The sequence below is a fragment of the Battus philenor genome, unplaced genomic scaffold (assembly GCF_028537555.1).
Source record: "Battus philenor isolate CCGP_79_NKW_IND1 unplaced genomic scaffold, ilBatPhil1.0.hap1 SCAF_9, whole genome shotgun sequence".
NCBI classification, from domain to species: domain Eukaryota; kingdom Metazoa; phylum Arthropoda; class Insecta; order Lepidoptera; family Papilionidae; genus Battus; species Battus philenor.
Window position 1 is genome coordinate 5,211,103 of NW_027181759.1, and position 18,391 is coordinate 5,229,493.

The 18,391-nt window shown below is 32.8% G+C and overlaps 1 protein-coding gene across 2 annotated transcripts; it reads right to left on the reverse strand.

The window, feature by feature from the left end:
- Nucleotides 1–1,109: 1,109 nt before the first annotated feature.
- Nucleotides 1,110–16,829, reverse strand: ema (C-type lectin domain containing ema). 2 transcript variants are annotated; one of them, XM_068775469.1, is made up of 16 exons: nt 16,419–16,829; nt 15,938–16,077; nt 15,455–15,603; nt 14,297–14,439; nt 13,145–13,231; nt 11,999–13,062; nt 11,577–11,807; nt 9,897–10,083; nt 8,456–8,582; nt 6,869–7,007; nt 5,707–5,867; nt 4,525–4,683; nt 3,728–3,869; nt 2,962–3,061; nt 2,456–2,600; nt 1,110–2,327 (listed from the first exon to the last, which is right to left on the reverse strand). In XM_068775469.1, exons 1-16 carry the CDS (start codon nt 16,619–16,621, stop codon nt 2,214–2,216), a joined length of 3,291 nt encoding a protein of 1,096 aa, XP_068631570.1. In that variant the 5' UTR covers nt 16,622–16,829; the 3' UTR covers nt 1,110–2,213. The 2 variants fall into 2 exon arrangements, with proteins under 2 accessions (XP_068631570.1, XP_068631571.1); XM_068775470.1 differs by having other exon boundaries at nt 1,111–2,327; nt 2,456–2,585.
- Between the last annotated feature and the right edge of the window lie 1,562 nt (nt 16,830–18,391).

Below are 18,391 nucleotides of genomic sequence, written 5' to 3' on the forward strand. Positions count from 1 at the left end.
GTCAGCAATAATTTCAAGAGTATATTAAAACAATGTACAGCTTATGCACATTTCATAGTTATTCAGTTGTTAATTTTTACTACGTTATAAAATAATTATTATTTATTCACATTATATTCTTTTGTAATTATAGAGATATCATTGTTTATTCTCTACAATGTATCAATAAATGTATTATTTTATATTTTTAATAAAACTATTTGTAATAATAATAGAGTTTGTCGTGTTTAGTTAAGAAATAAAAAAGGATAAAGTAATAAGTAAAAGAATACATATGTGTAATTATTTCACTAATGTTCATATTTGAACTTTTCAAAATTTTCTTCATTGATCAATAACGATTTTTGAAACACAAATGCAATCTATCAAGTATAATATGTGCATTGATAAGGTAGACGTTGATTATTTTGGCTGAAATTATTTTTAACAACTGTAAATATAACACTGCATATCATAAAAATATTTCTTCATTCAGTTTCAACTATACTTTATTCATTAGACAGAGTTAAACCACATTATATGCATAGTTAGTGAAAAAGAGGTAAAGAAGCGTTTACACACATCCACCGTTTAGTCCTGTATTATACCCCACGATTCGGTTTGCTTTTGGACTAATGTCTATAATTAAACATGTGATTTGACGTGATCCTGCTCATGTTTAATTTGTGACTTGATGATAAAAACATTACCCGGCAACAAAAGAAATGCGACGGCATTTTCAATCAAATCAAGAAGACGTGAGTAAAAAAATACAAAAATGGTTACTTGTAAATATTTTAAAGAAATCTTGATGCTGGTAAACTCATCTTTATATTGATTTATAATAATAAATACTCACTTTGTCACTTATCTTTTTCACTTGATTAAAGTGTGGTTGAAGAAGCGCTATATTCACCCTATCTAGCAAATTAAATATAGTTATATTTTTGAACATCAGACTAAATAGCAGTGTACTGTATCTGGCTATCGTGAAAACGATATGTTTCATGAAATGCACCAAACAATTTGAACTATTAGTCAATTTATTTATTTTAACAAGTTGGAAATATTTATTAGATCGAAAAAAACACTCCGAAATATTTTATTTTTAACTTTAATTTTTTTAATTGAAGAATTGTACTTACGTTGAGGACAAACATTATACATGCAATTATGAAAATATTACACTATTTATTTTATTCGGCAACGAAAAAAACTGAAGCAGTATTAGATTTGATATGAATTTATAAAGTTACATACAAGCGCAAATCCAATTATGAAATAAAATTACTTTATATAATTACATTATTTTTATTTCATTCAATGAAAAACAAATGTTAATAATTAAAATTTAGCGCCACTTTGTAGCAGAAACCTACTAAACAGAGAGCCTATGAGTTTTTTTGCAATAAATTCGAAATAACATGTAGAAATCCAATAAGTTTTAATGACACAAAACGCAATAAGCATTACAAAAAAAACTACACGTAAATAATTACCACCTTGACACCAAATACACGCACCGAGACCATATACATAAATAAATAACAACTTTGCCACCATTCACATTTCACTAAAATTAGCTTTAAAAGCCACCAAACTCACTTCTCACCACTTCCGTTTCAGATGTATACAAACTCAACGTACTGTCAGTCGTGGAGACTCCGTGTTGTTATTTGCCTTTCCCAGGAATCATTGTTAGTGACTGTTATAAAGTTAATACGTTGCACAGAATGTGCTGTCAGGGGTCGAACCCGCGACCTACGATAGTAAGAAACATTAAGCTACAATTATTCTACCACTACTATACATGTATGTTTATCACATTTTCGTTCACACATAACTTACAATACTAAATGTTATTTTGCGTTAAAAATGGAATAAGTCGTATTTGTCTGTCGGCCGAATAGCGCCACTTAGTTAATCAAATCATTCATAATTAGCCGATGCGTTTAAAAATGACATTTTAATTGGTCATTGTGAAATTGAATTTCTTATTACAAACGATTAGTTGGGCTACAGTGAAGTTAGGTGCACGGAAAATGACGACATACTTCATTTTTAACTGTAAATATAAAATGTAAACATTTATGAGCAGAATGCTTAGTAAGTGCAATGTAAACGAAAGTGTACTCAATACGGTTGACAATACGTTTAGTTTTGTTGCCATATAAAAAAAATATTTTATATCTACCCTTGTAATACAACGTTATGGTCTAAAATAAAAGCTAATATCAAATAGTCTCGACTATCCCCTTTCTTTTGTATCGCGGTACCTCACCAGAGATGAAGGAGGTTTCTTCTGACGATGTTATCACCTTTTGAACTTGTGATGTACTGGGTTGGCTCTATTAAAAAAAAAAACATAAGCTCTGACTTTCCAAAAGACGTGAATAACTTAAAATTCTATAAACTATGTATATGATATTCTACGATGATTGAATTGTTTATGGTAATTGTTTCAAAGGAAACAAACCTGAGGCGCTACAACAGGCGTGGCTGCTACCGCCATATTCCTTCGGATGTCCTCAAGTGGAATCTCCTCTGATCGTGCCCTCGGGGAGCCTTCACGAGATCCGTGTGTGCTACTACTTCGCGACACACTACTGAAAATAAGAAAGCTGATAATGATATCAGTATATGTATATAAAAATAAAATAAAAGGTATAAATGTACAAGTTTATTGATAGCATATAATTATATTTTCACTCTTTATTGTACTCACACTCTCACTCTCTCGCTCTTACTCATTCCCTTACTGTCACATTATCACTCAATCCTTTCCTGAGAAAATATCTTAATCACAAACAGTGAAAACTTGTAAAGCTTTAAAGAACCTTGGAAGATGATATGATACAAATTATAATGATAATATATGTTATTAGTATTTATCGGTTTAGGTTTACACAGCTGGATTAACGCCAGGTTTCGAAAGTTTAACGAACAAAAAATAAAATAAATTCCGACGGTTAAGCAATTTACCTCTCTCTACTGGTGCGTTCCCGGTAGACGACGATGCCGTCCTTCAGCACATGGCCGCTGGGCCTCCGCAAGCGGTGCTCGGATTCTTCACCGTCTGCACCTGGTTGTATGGTGACAATTAATTCTATTCTTCGCTAAGATGAACTTGGTTATATGAATATTCCATTACATTATGTTAGTGTGCACAAGCGGGTTAGGTATAGTTTATCTTCTCACTTGCACCCTAGTGCAAAGTTAAAGAGTGAGAGCAATGGCTTTACCTAAGTTTTTCAATAAATGAGAGTTTTCTATAATAAGCTAACACTTTACCATCATCACCATTTCAGACGTAGGACATTTTTCGATGACTTTAACAAAAATAATCTTTCCAACTGTATCTGTCACCATGTGGGTAGGCGTCCTTGGCTGGGCTTTCTGGTCCATGGTCTCCACTCTAAAACCTTAAGGCCTGAGCGGCCATCTGTGCGTGATATGGCCTGCCCACTGCCACTTTAACTTGCCAATCCAATCTATTTTTTCGGTCTATACTTTCGTGCGTCAACTGATTTTTTTACTCCTGAATCGGTCTCGTAGAAGATCGAGCATAATCTCTCCTTGGCTCTGCTCATTTTCACCATATATTATGTTTCATCAATTAGCTTATTTCATTTACTGAGTGGCTTTTTTATTTTTTCGTTATATTTAATAGGAGCTCTGGATTAGGCAGTTACATTTCATAATACTGGAATGGAGCCTAATGCGCGAGTCATACAAAATTAATAATTACCTGATGATCTCCTGACAGTGGAGAGGCCGGGCCGTGTGAACAGAGGCCTGTGTCTGGGCGCCATCGATGGCGCCGAGATACCGGACACCTCCAGCAGTCTCCCTATTTGCTGCATCTTCTTCTGTCTTGCTTTGGTCCTTCCCTAAAATTACACAATGTGCTAAGCTCCAAAAACCGTGTATACAGAACCGTAACCTACACCATGCAAAAGCGGTCAACCCACATATTATATCTATATATCTATTATCATCTGGCATTCTTCCCATGTCGTTCACAAGTGGTCACTGAAATAATCCTTAGTAAATGAATATATATTAAATTTTTAAATGTAGAAAATATTTTAGTTACCTCATAATATTTTTATCATTTGAACGTAGTAAAAATTCAAGTATACGTATACCGGTTATGGAACCTTCCTGCGATCAAATAATAATCTTTTACCATTAAGCATCAAAACTTGTAAATTATTACACATAAAAAAGTAATAATAAATTCTTATTAATATTGTAATAATTTTACTTTAACATGGATCGCTGAAACTAAATTTGTTTACCTGTAAGCAATTTAAAAATGGTCATGTGTAAATACATCTTTAGTCAATTCACAATCGCCGCCTACACTAAAATCATTTATTCCTTTCACTTAATAATTATGGTGCGGATAATAGAGCGCCAATTCGGTATATAGCTATATGGTTGTTTTAGACAAATTCGCAAAATATTTAAAAACAATATTTTTTCATAAAAAACATGCATTATATACATATATATGTCTTGTACATGTATGCAACAACATACCTTAGTCAGTCGCTGTTTAGCAGCCATACTACGTATGTAGTCGTCGAATTTAAATTTCGCTTTCAGAAGCACGGTCCGGGGCAGGGCTCCGCTAGCGCCAACACGAGGCTTGTGAATCGTCAATTGCAAGCAACGGGGGTCCTCTTTGTCGCCTTGTATCTGTATAATTCAGTTTATTTAATTGAAGCAGACTTGTTCCTTTTGGGTATATATTTAAAGGCCAAAGTGTTAGATCAGCTTGGCTGGACTGACACTCCGAGACACTAGAAACCCAAAAAATAATTAACAATTTTTTCTATATATCTTCATGACCTTATTATTTATAATAATTAACAGTTATATCAATAACCAAAATTGGACCGGGGATTGAAACTAATTTCAGATTTTAAATTACTTATAAAATCTATTTATATAATTTACATTATAGTAAAATAGCCTGTCTTCATCTTTTTCTATTTTAGACGCGCAAAATATCCAGCGACTTCCCGCGACCTTAACTATGTTTGCAGTTCACGTACTGGGGGACCCACGGTGCGTCTACCGACTCGTGGTTGACACTCAAGAACCTTTCGGCCGCAACGGCTATATGCCCCGCCCACTGCCACTTCAGACGAATAATTCTCCGAGCTAAAAGGTTATAATTAGTTGTCCAGATGTACCACCAGGGGGACAGTAGCATATGTTGGCAAGACATAAATATAGTGATTCACAGTTCGTAAAACAACCCTCTCTTACCTCCACAAAAAAATATCTGGTTTCGATAGCGAAGAACTAAAATGTTGACTTGATGTAGGCAGATAACATACACTACTTTTTGGTAAAATAAAAAATCTGTTATGAAAGCATCCTATGGGTCAAGCAAAATGAACCAATAAACTTCTTTCTCCATTGTAACTCAATTTATGTACCATTTAAAATTATTGTAAGACTGATCAACTTAAACATATGCATCAAACTTACTTAGACTGAAAGAATTAAGTATATAAGTTAAGGCATAAACGTCTATAAAGTTAATAAATAAACTTTTTAAGACACACAATGAAAGGACACAGACAAAGTATTACATAATAAATAAAAGTAAAAAAATTTATGTAAGAAATGTACTTCGATATTGTATGACTGTATTAACTGTCTATAGATAAAATACTAAATAATATGTGATATGTGTATGAAACAAATTACTTCTAAATCCTGCAAACTGCCGACTAACTTCGCTACACCCCATCCCATTTTCTGTTTATCCGGTTCTACCAGAATTATCTGTATGTTGTCAACCGCCAGGAACCTGTGATGCCATGTGCCGTCCTTTTGTATTATATCGCACGATATGAGATCAGAATCATCTGCAAATAAAAATAAAATAAAATTATAATTTCTTTTTATCTAAATTTTAAAAAAGATTCTTAAAAAATAATTTATGTTCCAAATACTTATTGATGATATATCCATTAAAACAATCTGTTTACTAAAATTAGATTTATTGACAATTTCACATATTAGCTTTGTTATTATTAACAGCTTAATCTGTTATTAACAATTTTAAATACATTTTTCTCCTGTAGGTGCCCTGAAACACACTGCTGTATTTCTAATTATAAAAATCATTAACGATAATATTATATATAGATTATAAGACAGTATATACAGGTTGTAACACAATCGGTGAATCAAACGTGGCCTGGGAGTAGACACACTGTAACTATTCATTTCAATCTCATATACAGCAATGTTCAATGGTGCGGGAGATATTATAAGTACTTTTGTTTTTAAATATCTGATTCCGTCAGAGAACGGAAAGACGCAGTACCGTTAGAGCTATTTTCGTAATTTTTTTCCTCAAAGTATTCGAATACAAGGCCTTTTGTATTATGTAACCACAGTTAATTATTGACGAATAAATTTTTTATTTTTTATTTTGCAACAGACCTTTCTTTCTTGGCAATGTAATTTGCAGAATTTACGAGAATTTCAAGGTAAGTTTAAGGCAGAGGGCGCAGAGAGCGCCTAGGCAGTGGATGAACTCTGGCCGCTACATACTGTACTACTATATATTTATCTCTCTGAGTTCTTCAATTGCTTCGACGGATACTTCATGGTGTGACTAAGCGTAAGGACCGGCTCGAGGGGACCTGGGCTCACTTATACTTAATATCCATTTAGCATTCCGACACAGGAGTACCAGGGAGGACTGAACCTCGACTTAGTAACTTGCTGGCTTGGCTAATATCACTACTAACTTGGAAAGCCTTAGCTCTAGAAGTTCCCGACGAAACCATATGGTTATCAAATGGCGTCGATGACATTATGTGTAAAATTGAGATGAGTAACATAAATGTATACATACTGAGGTCCAAAACGTCTCCAACTTGCACGAACGGCGTAGGATTGGCCAGAGGCAATTGTGTTTCCGGTTTGCCTGTTAGCTTCAGATACAAATCTCGAATGAGGAAGAAAGTCCTGATTGCACGGCGAGCTCTTTCCATCTGCAAATAAGTCATTGATCTCATTTTTATGTAAACCTCCCTAGTGATTTTCTAAGGAAAGCTAAAAAATGTTTGTCTATCTACAACATTTTCCTTCAGCGTTCTTAACAAACGTTTATATTGTTTTCAGTGTTTCCATCTGTTCAGAAAAGATCATTCAAAAATTTTATAATAAATGAATTCTGAATTAAATTGTATTAATTGTAAAAGTATTCTCGGGGAGCCTTCAATCTTACCTTAGTTAAATGTAACTAAATAATATATAATACCATTTACATTCTCATTGTTATTATATCAATGTATTTTTTATTTAATCATTTTATTTCTTCCTCACTTAAATATTACCTATACTAATTTTCTACACTTAGTCCTGTAATTTTTTTTTGGAATTACTTTTTTAATTTTTTGTCTATGCATACCACCATACTAAATAGATTTTATTAGCCTTATTATATTTTCTATTTTTTTAATAAGCTACAAAATGTAACACTATTTGTTTATAACAAAATAAATAAATTATTAATTTTATTATTTCATAAACTTTAATACTTGTAATGTAAAAAAGGTCCATAGTCAACAGATGGCATTATACTTTTTTATGCTTTTATACATTCCACAGATGTTAGCGTCTGTGCCTTTGTTTTTACTATTAAACCTTTTTATTTTCCATTTTTTTAAAGTCTTCGTATCTTAAAGTATTTCCTAACTTAAATCTTAAATTCTTAAATCAATGAATCACTCTGAACTACTAATACTGGACCCCACCCTTGAAGGGCCCGTCAGTGCGAATGAGTTGGAGCCAGGTTTTCGCGTTTTGAGATGACTAAGGTTTTGCCGGTTCTCATATACGACCATTTCGTGTTTGGTAGCCGCCTCTACGCATCCCAAGTCCTCCTCCTTCTCCGCCTTATCGTATCCCTCACCCATGGCCCCACGTTAATCACTTTGGGTTCAATTTTCCCTTCATTTCTTGCTAGCTGTTTCAGCAAATTAGATACGCTTGCGAATCAACACACAGGGCTGCCCCATGCCCCATCAAAAAGCAAGACCTTATCCTTTATGTTTCACTAATCTAGTGTTAGCCTATCATTCAGGTCACCGCCAATTCTTCATACCTACGCCTCTCTAAGGTGTTTCGGGAGATGCTACCTTTTAACAGAGCTGCAAGTCCAAGGGATATTTCCACCAGTTTGCATGCTTGAGCGTTGCAGATAGTCTTGTTCAGGTCAACGTAAAACGCTGGATAACGGCCGGTTCTAACTAGTGTTATTAAAATTTTGCTGGGAAAGCCAATTTCCAGCAGTAAACATTTTACGGCTGAAATTATGATGATGACGATAAATACAAGGAGACAATGCAAAGTGATGCAATAATTGAAATCAGAGTCATTGATAACAGCACAATTAACAATATTTTCTTAAGAACAATCTTAGTTAGTTCGTACTAACCTCACCACTGGGCAGCCGTTTTGCGAACGCTATCCCCGACATTGGAGTACGCGTGGGCGGCAACAATATAGCGGCGTCCATACATAACCACTCCACGTTTAGTGGACGCTTGCTCATTTCACAGTACCTATTACATAACATATTATTGTTAATGTAACACAATGAAAGTGGCCGATAATATTTGTTCTAAATATTCATAACATTGTTTTTTATTTTAATGGAAGTCTTACGTATTTATTTGTTAATAACCCGAGTAAACACTGGATTCAAAAATGATTGCATGAAAAAATAAATGGATCACATAACAATCTATTTTCAAGATTTGCTAACGCTTTAATACATAAGAATAATAACATACACCAAAATCTCGCTTTGCGTCGTTTCGTTTTTTTTTCGAAGTTGCGTCGCTGTTTAATTAGTATTAATATTCACTGTGCGTCGTTAGATTTTCGAGGTTGCGTTGTTTTGAGTTCGAGTCTTTAATTTTTTTTTTTTAATTTTCTTTTTTTTCTAAAAGATGGCAACACTTTTTTTTCTAATAGCGCTATACCATCAAAACTCGGGAATTCCCTTTATGACTAAAAATCAACGCAATTTTAATACAGTTTTATTTTCACTTTGTTTTGCTATTTTTAGAGTTCAGTTACAATTACGTAGTATGTTGTAATGTAGTGTGTTGTGCTTTTTTTTAAAAAGAGAATAATAAATTTATTTAAATTTTTACGTGTTGTTTCTGGTTACAAAAAAGATATTTTTCCAATTTATTTATTGGGAGAGTTATATTGTTTTGTTTTTTAAATGTTTACTTTGTTCAATTTTCTTTTTAAAAACTCGTATTTTCGTGACCCTGGAACCTATCTTCAACCTTTACATGGTTTGCTATAGAAAATCTTAATTCACTTTGCGGCGTTTCAATTTACGTCGTGTTTTTTTGGAAGGAACCGCGACGCAAAGTCAGGTATTGGTGTAAACAATCTAAACAAAATGTAGTACTTTGAGACGAGGTTCCGTATATAACAAAACTAGGTCTAAGCTATCTGTCATTTGCCTTCACAAAACCGCCGAATACAGTTAAAAATTAAAGTATTATTAAGAAACTTAACTTGATTAGTTTCTGTTTACATTTAGTGCAATGTAATAATTGCACAGATTAAAAATTATTTAGATTAAATCTAGGTAATTTTAACATGTTTCGTCACTGTTTTATGAAGTTTCATGAGGCGGGTCTTTGTGAAAGCCTTGCCAGCTTGGTCAGAAAATTTAAGCAACCCTTTGAAATCAATTAGATCGTGGATTACATTACATTACAGGGGCCTTAGCAAAAGCCAATACTTTAGTTCATTCATCAGACACATTTTATGAAATTTCACTAACAATTTGAAGGGACATTAATTTAGTTCACTAAGTAGGGGGAGATAGAGTAACATATGTGAGTACTAACTCGTCTTCAAACATGTCGAGGAAGATGTCGTCGCACTTGTAGAAGTTCCTGGCTAGGGCGGCGGAACGTGCCCGCAGGCTGTCAGCTGAGGCCACGTGGCGCGCACACGGCACGCCCGTCGCGCCCTGCATGGCGACACGCACAAGACGAACACTCAACTCGCACGTCACCAAACGCACTTTCGAAGCTGTTGAGTTTCAACAAGACTATCATTAGATATACAGACTGATTGGTTATAGGCATTAAAGTTTTAAAGTGATGAATGTATAGTTCAATTATCATCAAGCTTTATAGCTTTTACACCTATTTGCAATCCGCCTATATAAAGTGATCATTGTAAAATATGTTACACTAAATTATTTTTTATATTGGAAATCGACAGGCCAATAACTTCTCACAGTATAAAATCAATAAAGACAGATTATAAACATTAATTATTTTAATATGTACAAATCAATACATTATCATTACATTATTATTTATAAAACCATTGAATTCGAACGGTGCATCATAAATTAATTAACAGCAAATGAGCTATATATTCACTCGTTTAAAGTTTATACAAATATAACCCTGTATACAGCAGTAATTGCCCTGTATACAGGTTTTCCCATAAATCAACGTCACACTGAAACCTGATAGTTGCTAAACCCAAAAAATTAATAAAGAAACCTATGTCGACGGAGAAAGCAGGCTACTTCCGACCAGTCCTATTAAAAGTCTACGTCTATCAGTGCACATTCTATGAAAATGTCGATGAATGGAAAACGCTTATTTTTTGGAAAAAAAATCCCGGGAAATGAATGAGAAGATAAACTATACCTAGCCTATAAAATCAGAATCCACAATTTCTGAGAAAAACCAATTTAGGAATGTAGCTATACATACATATTAGAATATATTCATATTTGTGTATCTTAATATCTGATACCTAGTTATATATGGTTTATCATCATCATTTCTGCCACAGAACGAGTACTGGATATAAGCCTTGTCCATGGTTTCCCAATAAGACTAGAAGGAAGTGGCCAAACTCGCAAGTTTTTTCGACGGCCTTAACAAGGTTCATGTTTCTATTTGTGGTCTCTACTTCAGAACCATAAGGTCCTAGTTATTATGTAATCATATAATATAATATCCTTTTGTCTGTTTTATGCTATGTGGCCAACTCAATAAACCACTTCTGGCCAATCTATATGGCTCTGACAGTTCTTTTAGACTGTATATGGATATATCTCTTGATTCGGATACTCCAGCACCTAAAGACCTTAGCCTGCACCTATTCTGCGCATTATCTTGCCTGCCCACTGGCACTTCAACCTGCTAATCAGCAGGGCTATGTCAATTGCTTTTGTTCAATTACAGATCACATTTCGCTTTCCAATGAGGCCCAAAGTGCGATCTACGTTTCAGTGCCAGAAGTCATCATTGGCAAAACATTGTAAACCTTTGTCTTTAAGACTGCTATTTTTCATCATCATAATTTCAGCCATTAGACATAGACTGCTGCACATAGGCCTCCCCTATAGATATTCTATAGGACCTGTTGAAAGTGGCCAGCAATCAGCATCTTATAAAATCCTTTGCTGTGCATGCTGAGTGTGTGTCTGTGTTCACCAGTCCAGAATCTTAAGGCCGGAGTATCTATGTTTTGGTAACATTGTAACACTGTTTATTTACCTGGTTTACAACTGAGATTTGCAATAGCCATTAACTTGTTTATAAGTAGAGCATTAAAACTTTGCATTGGTTGTTTTAAAGTTCGTACTGGTGTTCCTTCTTGCTGCGCTGGTACATCATTTATTGCATCCTCTTGGTTACTTGCATTTGAGTTTCTAGATGGTTGATTCGTGCTTCTCGCGTCTTCTGTTTCAGGGCAGAGTAATGTATCTAATAATTCCGTGTTGACACCTAAAAATCAATTAATTAATTTTAATACAACCTTTATTATTTTGAAACAGCTTAACAAATGACGAAGATCTTACCCACTAATACCAAAGGTAAGCAAAGAAAAACAAACAAGTTACCTATTAGTACAAATTGTCATTCTAAAATCCAAAATAAAATTAATATTAACAATCATGTAAATAAATGAATCTCACCTTTATTATTTATCAAAGCAAATAATAAACATAAAGCGAATAGAGCTTTATAATCATTTTCGCTGCAATCTAAAGACTCAAGAATTGTCTTTAAAAATGGTCTCTTGTCGATCTCTTTTATTTCTTTTTCTAGGATATTCTCTATGTTTATTGTCTTTTCTGCAGATGTACTCGGTATAACACCAAGCAGCTTTTGTTTTTCTTCATCTGTGATATTGTTCAACTCAGCTAATTTTTTCGAAGAGTTTGAATCAATACCGGAATCTGGTAAAGGGGAATCTGGCATGTTTTGTGCTACTGATGATTTTAGTGATTGAATTTGTGTTACTAGATCTTCTGTCGAATCATTAGCTATGCTTGAAGTCTCGCTTATATGCGAAGTTGAAGGTAGGGATGTCGAAACAAGTTCTGGATCCAAATCGCAGCTGGAATGATCAGTATCATATCCAAAAGCTTTAGATCCACTATACTCTGGCGTTGTATAATCTCTTTCTTGACCAGAAGTCTCTAAAGCTTTTTCCAAACTAAGCTGTGGTTTAGAAAATTCTAATTTAACATTGGTCTTCGCCTTACTTAAATACATTTCTAGTATTCTTGTAGCGCCGTCCTCAAATACTGATAAATCTGATTGCAATATGATCCATGCTAGTGCATGAACAATAGGGCCGTGTGTTATTATTAAAAATACTTGAGATAATAAAAACAAGGCAACAACACATGACACTGATGGTTTACTTTCCTCTTCAAGCTCCATTCTTTGCATTGGGTAAGTCATTCTCGGCGGAGTGTCAGTAGTTTTACCTTTTAATATAGCTTCTAGATTCCTTGTTATAACTTCTATACTTTGAATATGGTCACGATTATATGGAGATGATGTCACTGGTCGTCTTACAGATTCAGATGTGAGAGAATAAATGTAAAGTGGAATAAATAATTTATGTAATAGATGTTCCGTTAACACATCATTAAGGTCAGGAATGTTTAAACATAAAATGTCGTTTATATAATGCAAATGGTCCAGGTGCTCAGCAACTAAATCGTCCAATTTTTGTTGAGACTGATGGCTATCAAAGAGAAATATTGGATATATTAAAACATCATTTCAAACATATTCTTGATAAATCAAATCATTTTAAATATACATACTCAGCGTCATTTCTGACACACGCGTCAAGTTCTAATATATGTTTTCCAATAAACCATACCAGGTTGCTAAAATAAGGAGCTGCAGTCCTGGAAATAACCAAAAATTATTGTGCGTTATTTCTTGCCTTTTTCTTTTCATTCAATGCCTTTGACTTAGAATATAATAATTAGAACAAACCTCCATAAATGCAAAAATATACAACCCTGACTGATATCACAAAAAAATAAAACTAATTAAAGTGTCATCTATATACAGAATGCACAGAAATAGGTGTAAAAGCTAACAATGGGACGTATAGATCAATCGCTATTAATCTATAACAGAACCTATCCAAAAAACAGTGATTTGAGAAAAAATAGCATAATGATAATATAGTAAAAAAATTTTTCAAAATTTCGGATTACTGTATATAATAATAATAATAATATATACAATAATAAATAATTATTTACGATCTGCCTCTGCATACCTTATACTGTCAAAAGTTATTGGCCTGTAGTATTCCAATAGAAAAAATATTTGAAACAACATCTTTCAGATTGATCAGTTTACAAAGAGTGTGATCACTAAATAAAAATTGAAATAGATGTAAAAGATTTTGGCGGGCATTATAGCTTTGATTCTTTTAAAGCTTTTAAACCCAAACCAATCATGCCATAAGCTTATAATTAAAACATGTGAACTCGAAAAAAGGTCTATATATGCCAAAAACAAACAACTCTGACTGGGTACCTTAATAAAAGAAATAAAATTGATTTAAAAATGAAAAGCTAAAGTATCTAATACAGAGAAGCTTTATCGATTACAACTTATTCCCTGTAATATTTTTGACAATGTCTCCAACTCTGTTTTTTATATGTAATAAGATAGAAACTGATTTAAAATCATTAATGGTTCTAATGTGATGCAAACTCCAATCAATAATTTTAAAATTAAGTTCTGGCTGCTAAATCAACATTATCATTATTATTTCAGCAGAAGGAGGTGCACTGCTGGTCCTAAGCCTCCAGTATAGAATTCCAATAGAACCTGTTGCAAGCAGCCTGCATAAAGCATCTCCCTACAATTTTACAAGGTCGCCAGGACACAGGATTGACTATGGGTACTGTATAAGAAATATACTGTATTAAGGATTGTTACAAAGTTCTTACCGATCCCTTATAAATCGAAGCATACTGGCATCTTGTACCCTGTACACATTTAATGTCAGAGTACGTACTGCAATCCGTACCATTGATTCAGGATGATTGAAAAACTTAATTGCCTCCGTATACAGCGGGAAATCTTTAGTATGCTGAAAGTTATAAGTAAATAAAAGATAATTAAGTTGCTGTGTAGGTTGCTTTGTAGGTATCTACTATAAAGCAAATGTGTCCCTCAAAGATTGTCACGATGACCAGTCTTGTGCTACCTACATCCAGCGACCTGAACTATGTGATTGGTCCACCTATTGGAGGGCTTACACACACCACATCCACTGGCTCTTCACAAGAGCGATACTTCATGCTACATCAGTAACCTTTCTTATGCAGATCTCCTTATTTCTGATTAGTTCTTACAGCAAAACAAATTTTGTAAAGTAATATCTACTGTCTATTTATAATTAGCAATATTTAAAATACATATTTCTTAAATATTTAAAAATAATATAGTCTTGCAGTTGATAACATACTTGGATTACTTTTAATAATTTCTTATCACAGTGTTAAATAAGTATAAAACATTGTGACAATGCAAAATATATGAATGTAATACATAATTTAAAAAAAATTAGTTTTATGTAATGATAAAACTGATTCTAATTTTAATACATTTATACCTATATTAATTTGTTTATTTTATTATGTATAACATATACACACACACACACACACATATATATATGTATGTATATATATATATATACATATATATATATGTGTATATATATATATATAAATATACGTATATATATATATATTTGCAAAATGAGCACCGTGCCGCTTGGTGGCGAAAGCCAGTCTGCTGAGACAAGAGAAGACAACAATGTATACAATAAAGAAAATTAAATAAAATAAAAAAAAACTGAAGATTTCATATAGCATGGAGAGCAATTTCATCACACAAAATTCTAGGATAAACTATATACTTGCTTGTGCAAGTAAGATGACTAACTTCATAAGCAACATATGACCTGCAATTATTTTCTAATAACTCATAGATTTTAAGTCACTATATAACACACTCTTCTTTGCTAATAATTTATAGTTTAATTTAAGTTACTAAATAACACAAAGTAAAAACACGATTGAGAAACATTTAATTCTTACCTCATTGTAGAAAAAATGTATTGTATGGTTATTAAGTTTCAAGCTTAATGTTTTCAAAAAAGATATATAGTAGGCCATAACCTCTTCATCAGATACATCAAATTTATGAACAATTATTGAGTTCACATGGTTATTGCTTAGTAAATAATCTAGAATAATAAGGAAATAAAAATAAGAATCAATGAAAGAATCATCAACCAGCATGTTAGCACAACGCTTGAAAACAAGAATGATGGCATAGGTCAGTGTTTCCTAATGTGGGTCTCATGCTTCACAGCAGAGCAATTTAACAGTAAAGGAGGGCAATTTAATAGTGAACTTGACACAAGTTTACCTTTTTTCTTTAATATTTAAAATGTTACATAAGGGGGCCTAAGTATTTTAGAAAGGCTAAAGAGCAGTCTGGCACAAAAAAGTTGGAAAACTGTTGCCTATGTGATTTGATGTGATGCTGATTTTATGATTTTTAAAAATGTTACTTACACAAAGAAGTTTCATTACGAATATTTTCAAATAAAATATTCAGAGTCTGTAGTAACTGGACACAGACATATGAAGAGCCACCACACTTTTGTCTCATAATTTTCAGGAAATAAGACAACATATTCTTTTCTAAAAAGAAACTGAAAAAAAACTCAATTTGAAATAACATGGTCACCGCTTTTAATAAACATATATTGGTTCAGAGTTCAAACAGCCACTGGCTTAAAAAAGTTGACCACCTGTATTGATTTTTACTTGAAATCTGAATGCCATTAAGACTTAGCCATAAAAATTCTACATAATTTTATTGCTACAATTATACTCTTAGTATATTTCATGCTTATTGTATAAGTTACATAAAAAATGCTAATTTTTTCGTGCTATTTGCAAATTACCATAACCATCACAGTACATCACAGATTTTTTTACAATTCATGTACACTAATATAGCTATTTCCATATAAAATGTTAACCAACTCACTCAAAAACGGAGCTATCATTCTGATCACCCCATATAAGAATCTCTGCTATACATCTTAGCGACTCCACTAGGGTACCCCGATTGCTTTCTGATACAGTAGTATTTTTTGACAAAATATTGTGAAGATATTTCAACCTCTCTAAAGAATGGGGATTTTTTGGCCTACCCCAAGAGGTCCCGAACCAACTTCGACTACGAAACATGTTAATTCAAGTTTGTTTTACAAGAATTAAAAAGCACTGGTCATTCTTCTTTTTTTGTTATTGCGCGTCACTTTAATTATCTACTAAGATAACATTTTCTGATGTTAATGATATAAGAACAGGTATAAAATCCTAAACAGATATATAGCTTTTTTTACGTTTTAACCAAATTTTGTTTATTTTTATTAGGTTTCATGTTCCTTTTACATTTCCTGTTCTTACGTACTAATGTAATTTTGACAGTTACATTTCGTTCATAAATTTATTTGACATATGTTTATATTGGTTTAACTTCTGTATACTATAATTTTATTTTTAAAATAGCACATTAATTCTGTTAAGTATATATAAAATTAATTTCGGAAATTCACACGAATTTCAGAATATATTATTTTTATTGATAAAAGTTAAATTAGTAGATACATTTTTCGGCTACATTTTACTAGTTGATTGAATTGATATTTATCTTTCCATGTACAAGAAATTTTCTATCCTAGCAACCTTAGGAGAAAATTTACAATGATCATAATTTAAAGTAATAATTCTGGTAAAAGAGAAAATCCAGTTAATTAAGTATTTATTTTGTTTTAGTTCCAGTTAATAAAGTATTCACTTTAAAAATTACTAGAGACACAATTTGAACTAAAATATTTTTATATGTATTTTTCGGTCACTACTTCTCTCAAAGATAATTACAGGCTGTCCAGATTTTTATGAGATTTAATTTCTATGTACTAGGTACATACAATGTCCTACAAAACCTGTCATACTTTTAATCGAAAAGATTAACTTTGGATTAGAAAGGAAGGTCTATATTTATGCCTGATGAAGTTAATATTTTGACGTTCAATAAAAGCCAGAAAAGTCGTACACCTGTGTGGCAGTGTTCCCTGCTAGAATACCCATCACCTTTGAAAGAGGGTGCGACAGGTTTTTTGCAATATCTTCCAAAATTATGTCTTTATAAATGTTGGGACTACTTTTATTTCACAAAAATGTACCTCAATAGCACCATTGCAAAGACCTCTGACTATACTGAGCTGAGAAAATAGTGACATGGGCTTTTGTAGGACTGATAGCGTTCACTTCTATCATTTCGTCGATTGAAAGACTCTTCAATATCGTAATTTTGTTTCACCTTACAATATGTCACAGCGCCTATTTCTGGCGTACTGTTTCGTCAACGCCCTGCCTTTAAATTTTCTAACGCTGGGTGAGGACGTGACCAGTTTTTTTTAAAAAAAACCTCGCAGTCTTTGATAACTGCTAGGATCCTAACGAAACGAGACCAATAAGATTTCTTTTTGGCATCATCACTTACAACTTCACCTTTTAATAGTGCGATAAAAACTAAAAGTATAATATGTAAGCTTTTGAAGAAGTCCAAAATCATATTCGGCGATAGACCACAACGGTGTAAAGCAATAACTACTACTAAGTCCTCCATAAGTCTACTTTTGTCCGTTCTATTCCTTTGAAAGTCAAAATTGAATACATGGAAACAAATTCAGATTTATTTTTAAATTATCTATTTTTATGCCAGCGATTACAAATAAGTACTTAAATAATTAAAATGATTTGTAATTTTATTTGCGTCCTTTAGATACATCGGCACAAATATTTAAAAAAATCATTTAATTTTTTTTCTTAAGATAATATGTATTTGTAGGTCGGTCGGGACTCGAAGGATAAAAATTTGGGCAATAACAAATGTATGCACACATGGACCTTCAAGTGTGGCAGCGTCTATTCCCAATGAAAAGACTTCTT

What these genes read in the sequence shown, in the direction of transcription:
- ema (XM_068775469.1), bottom strand. Translation starts at nt 16,621, where the DNA reads ATGTTTCGTAGTCGAAGTTGGTTCGGGACCTCTTGGGGTAGGCCAAAA. An exon ending in TACATTTTTTCTACAATGAG is followed by an intron (nt 14,440 to 15,454) that starts GTAAGAATTAAA and finishes TATAACTTTCAG; the next exon opens with CATACTAAAGATTTCCCGCT. An exon ending in CTCGACATGTTTGAAGACGA is followed by an intron (nt 8,583 to 9,896) that starts GTTAGTACTCAC and finishes GTTATGTAATAG; the next exon opens with GTACTGTGAAATGAGCAAGC.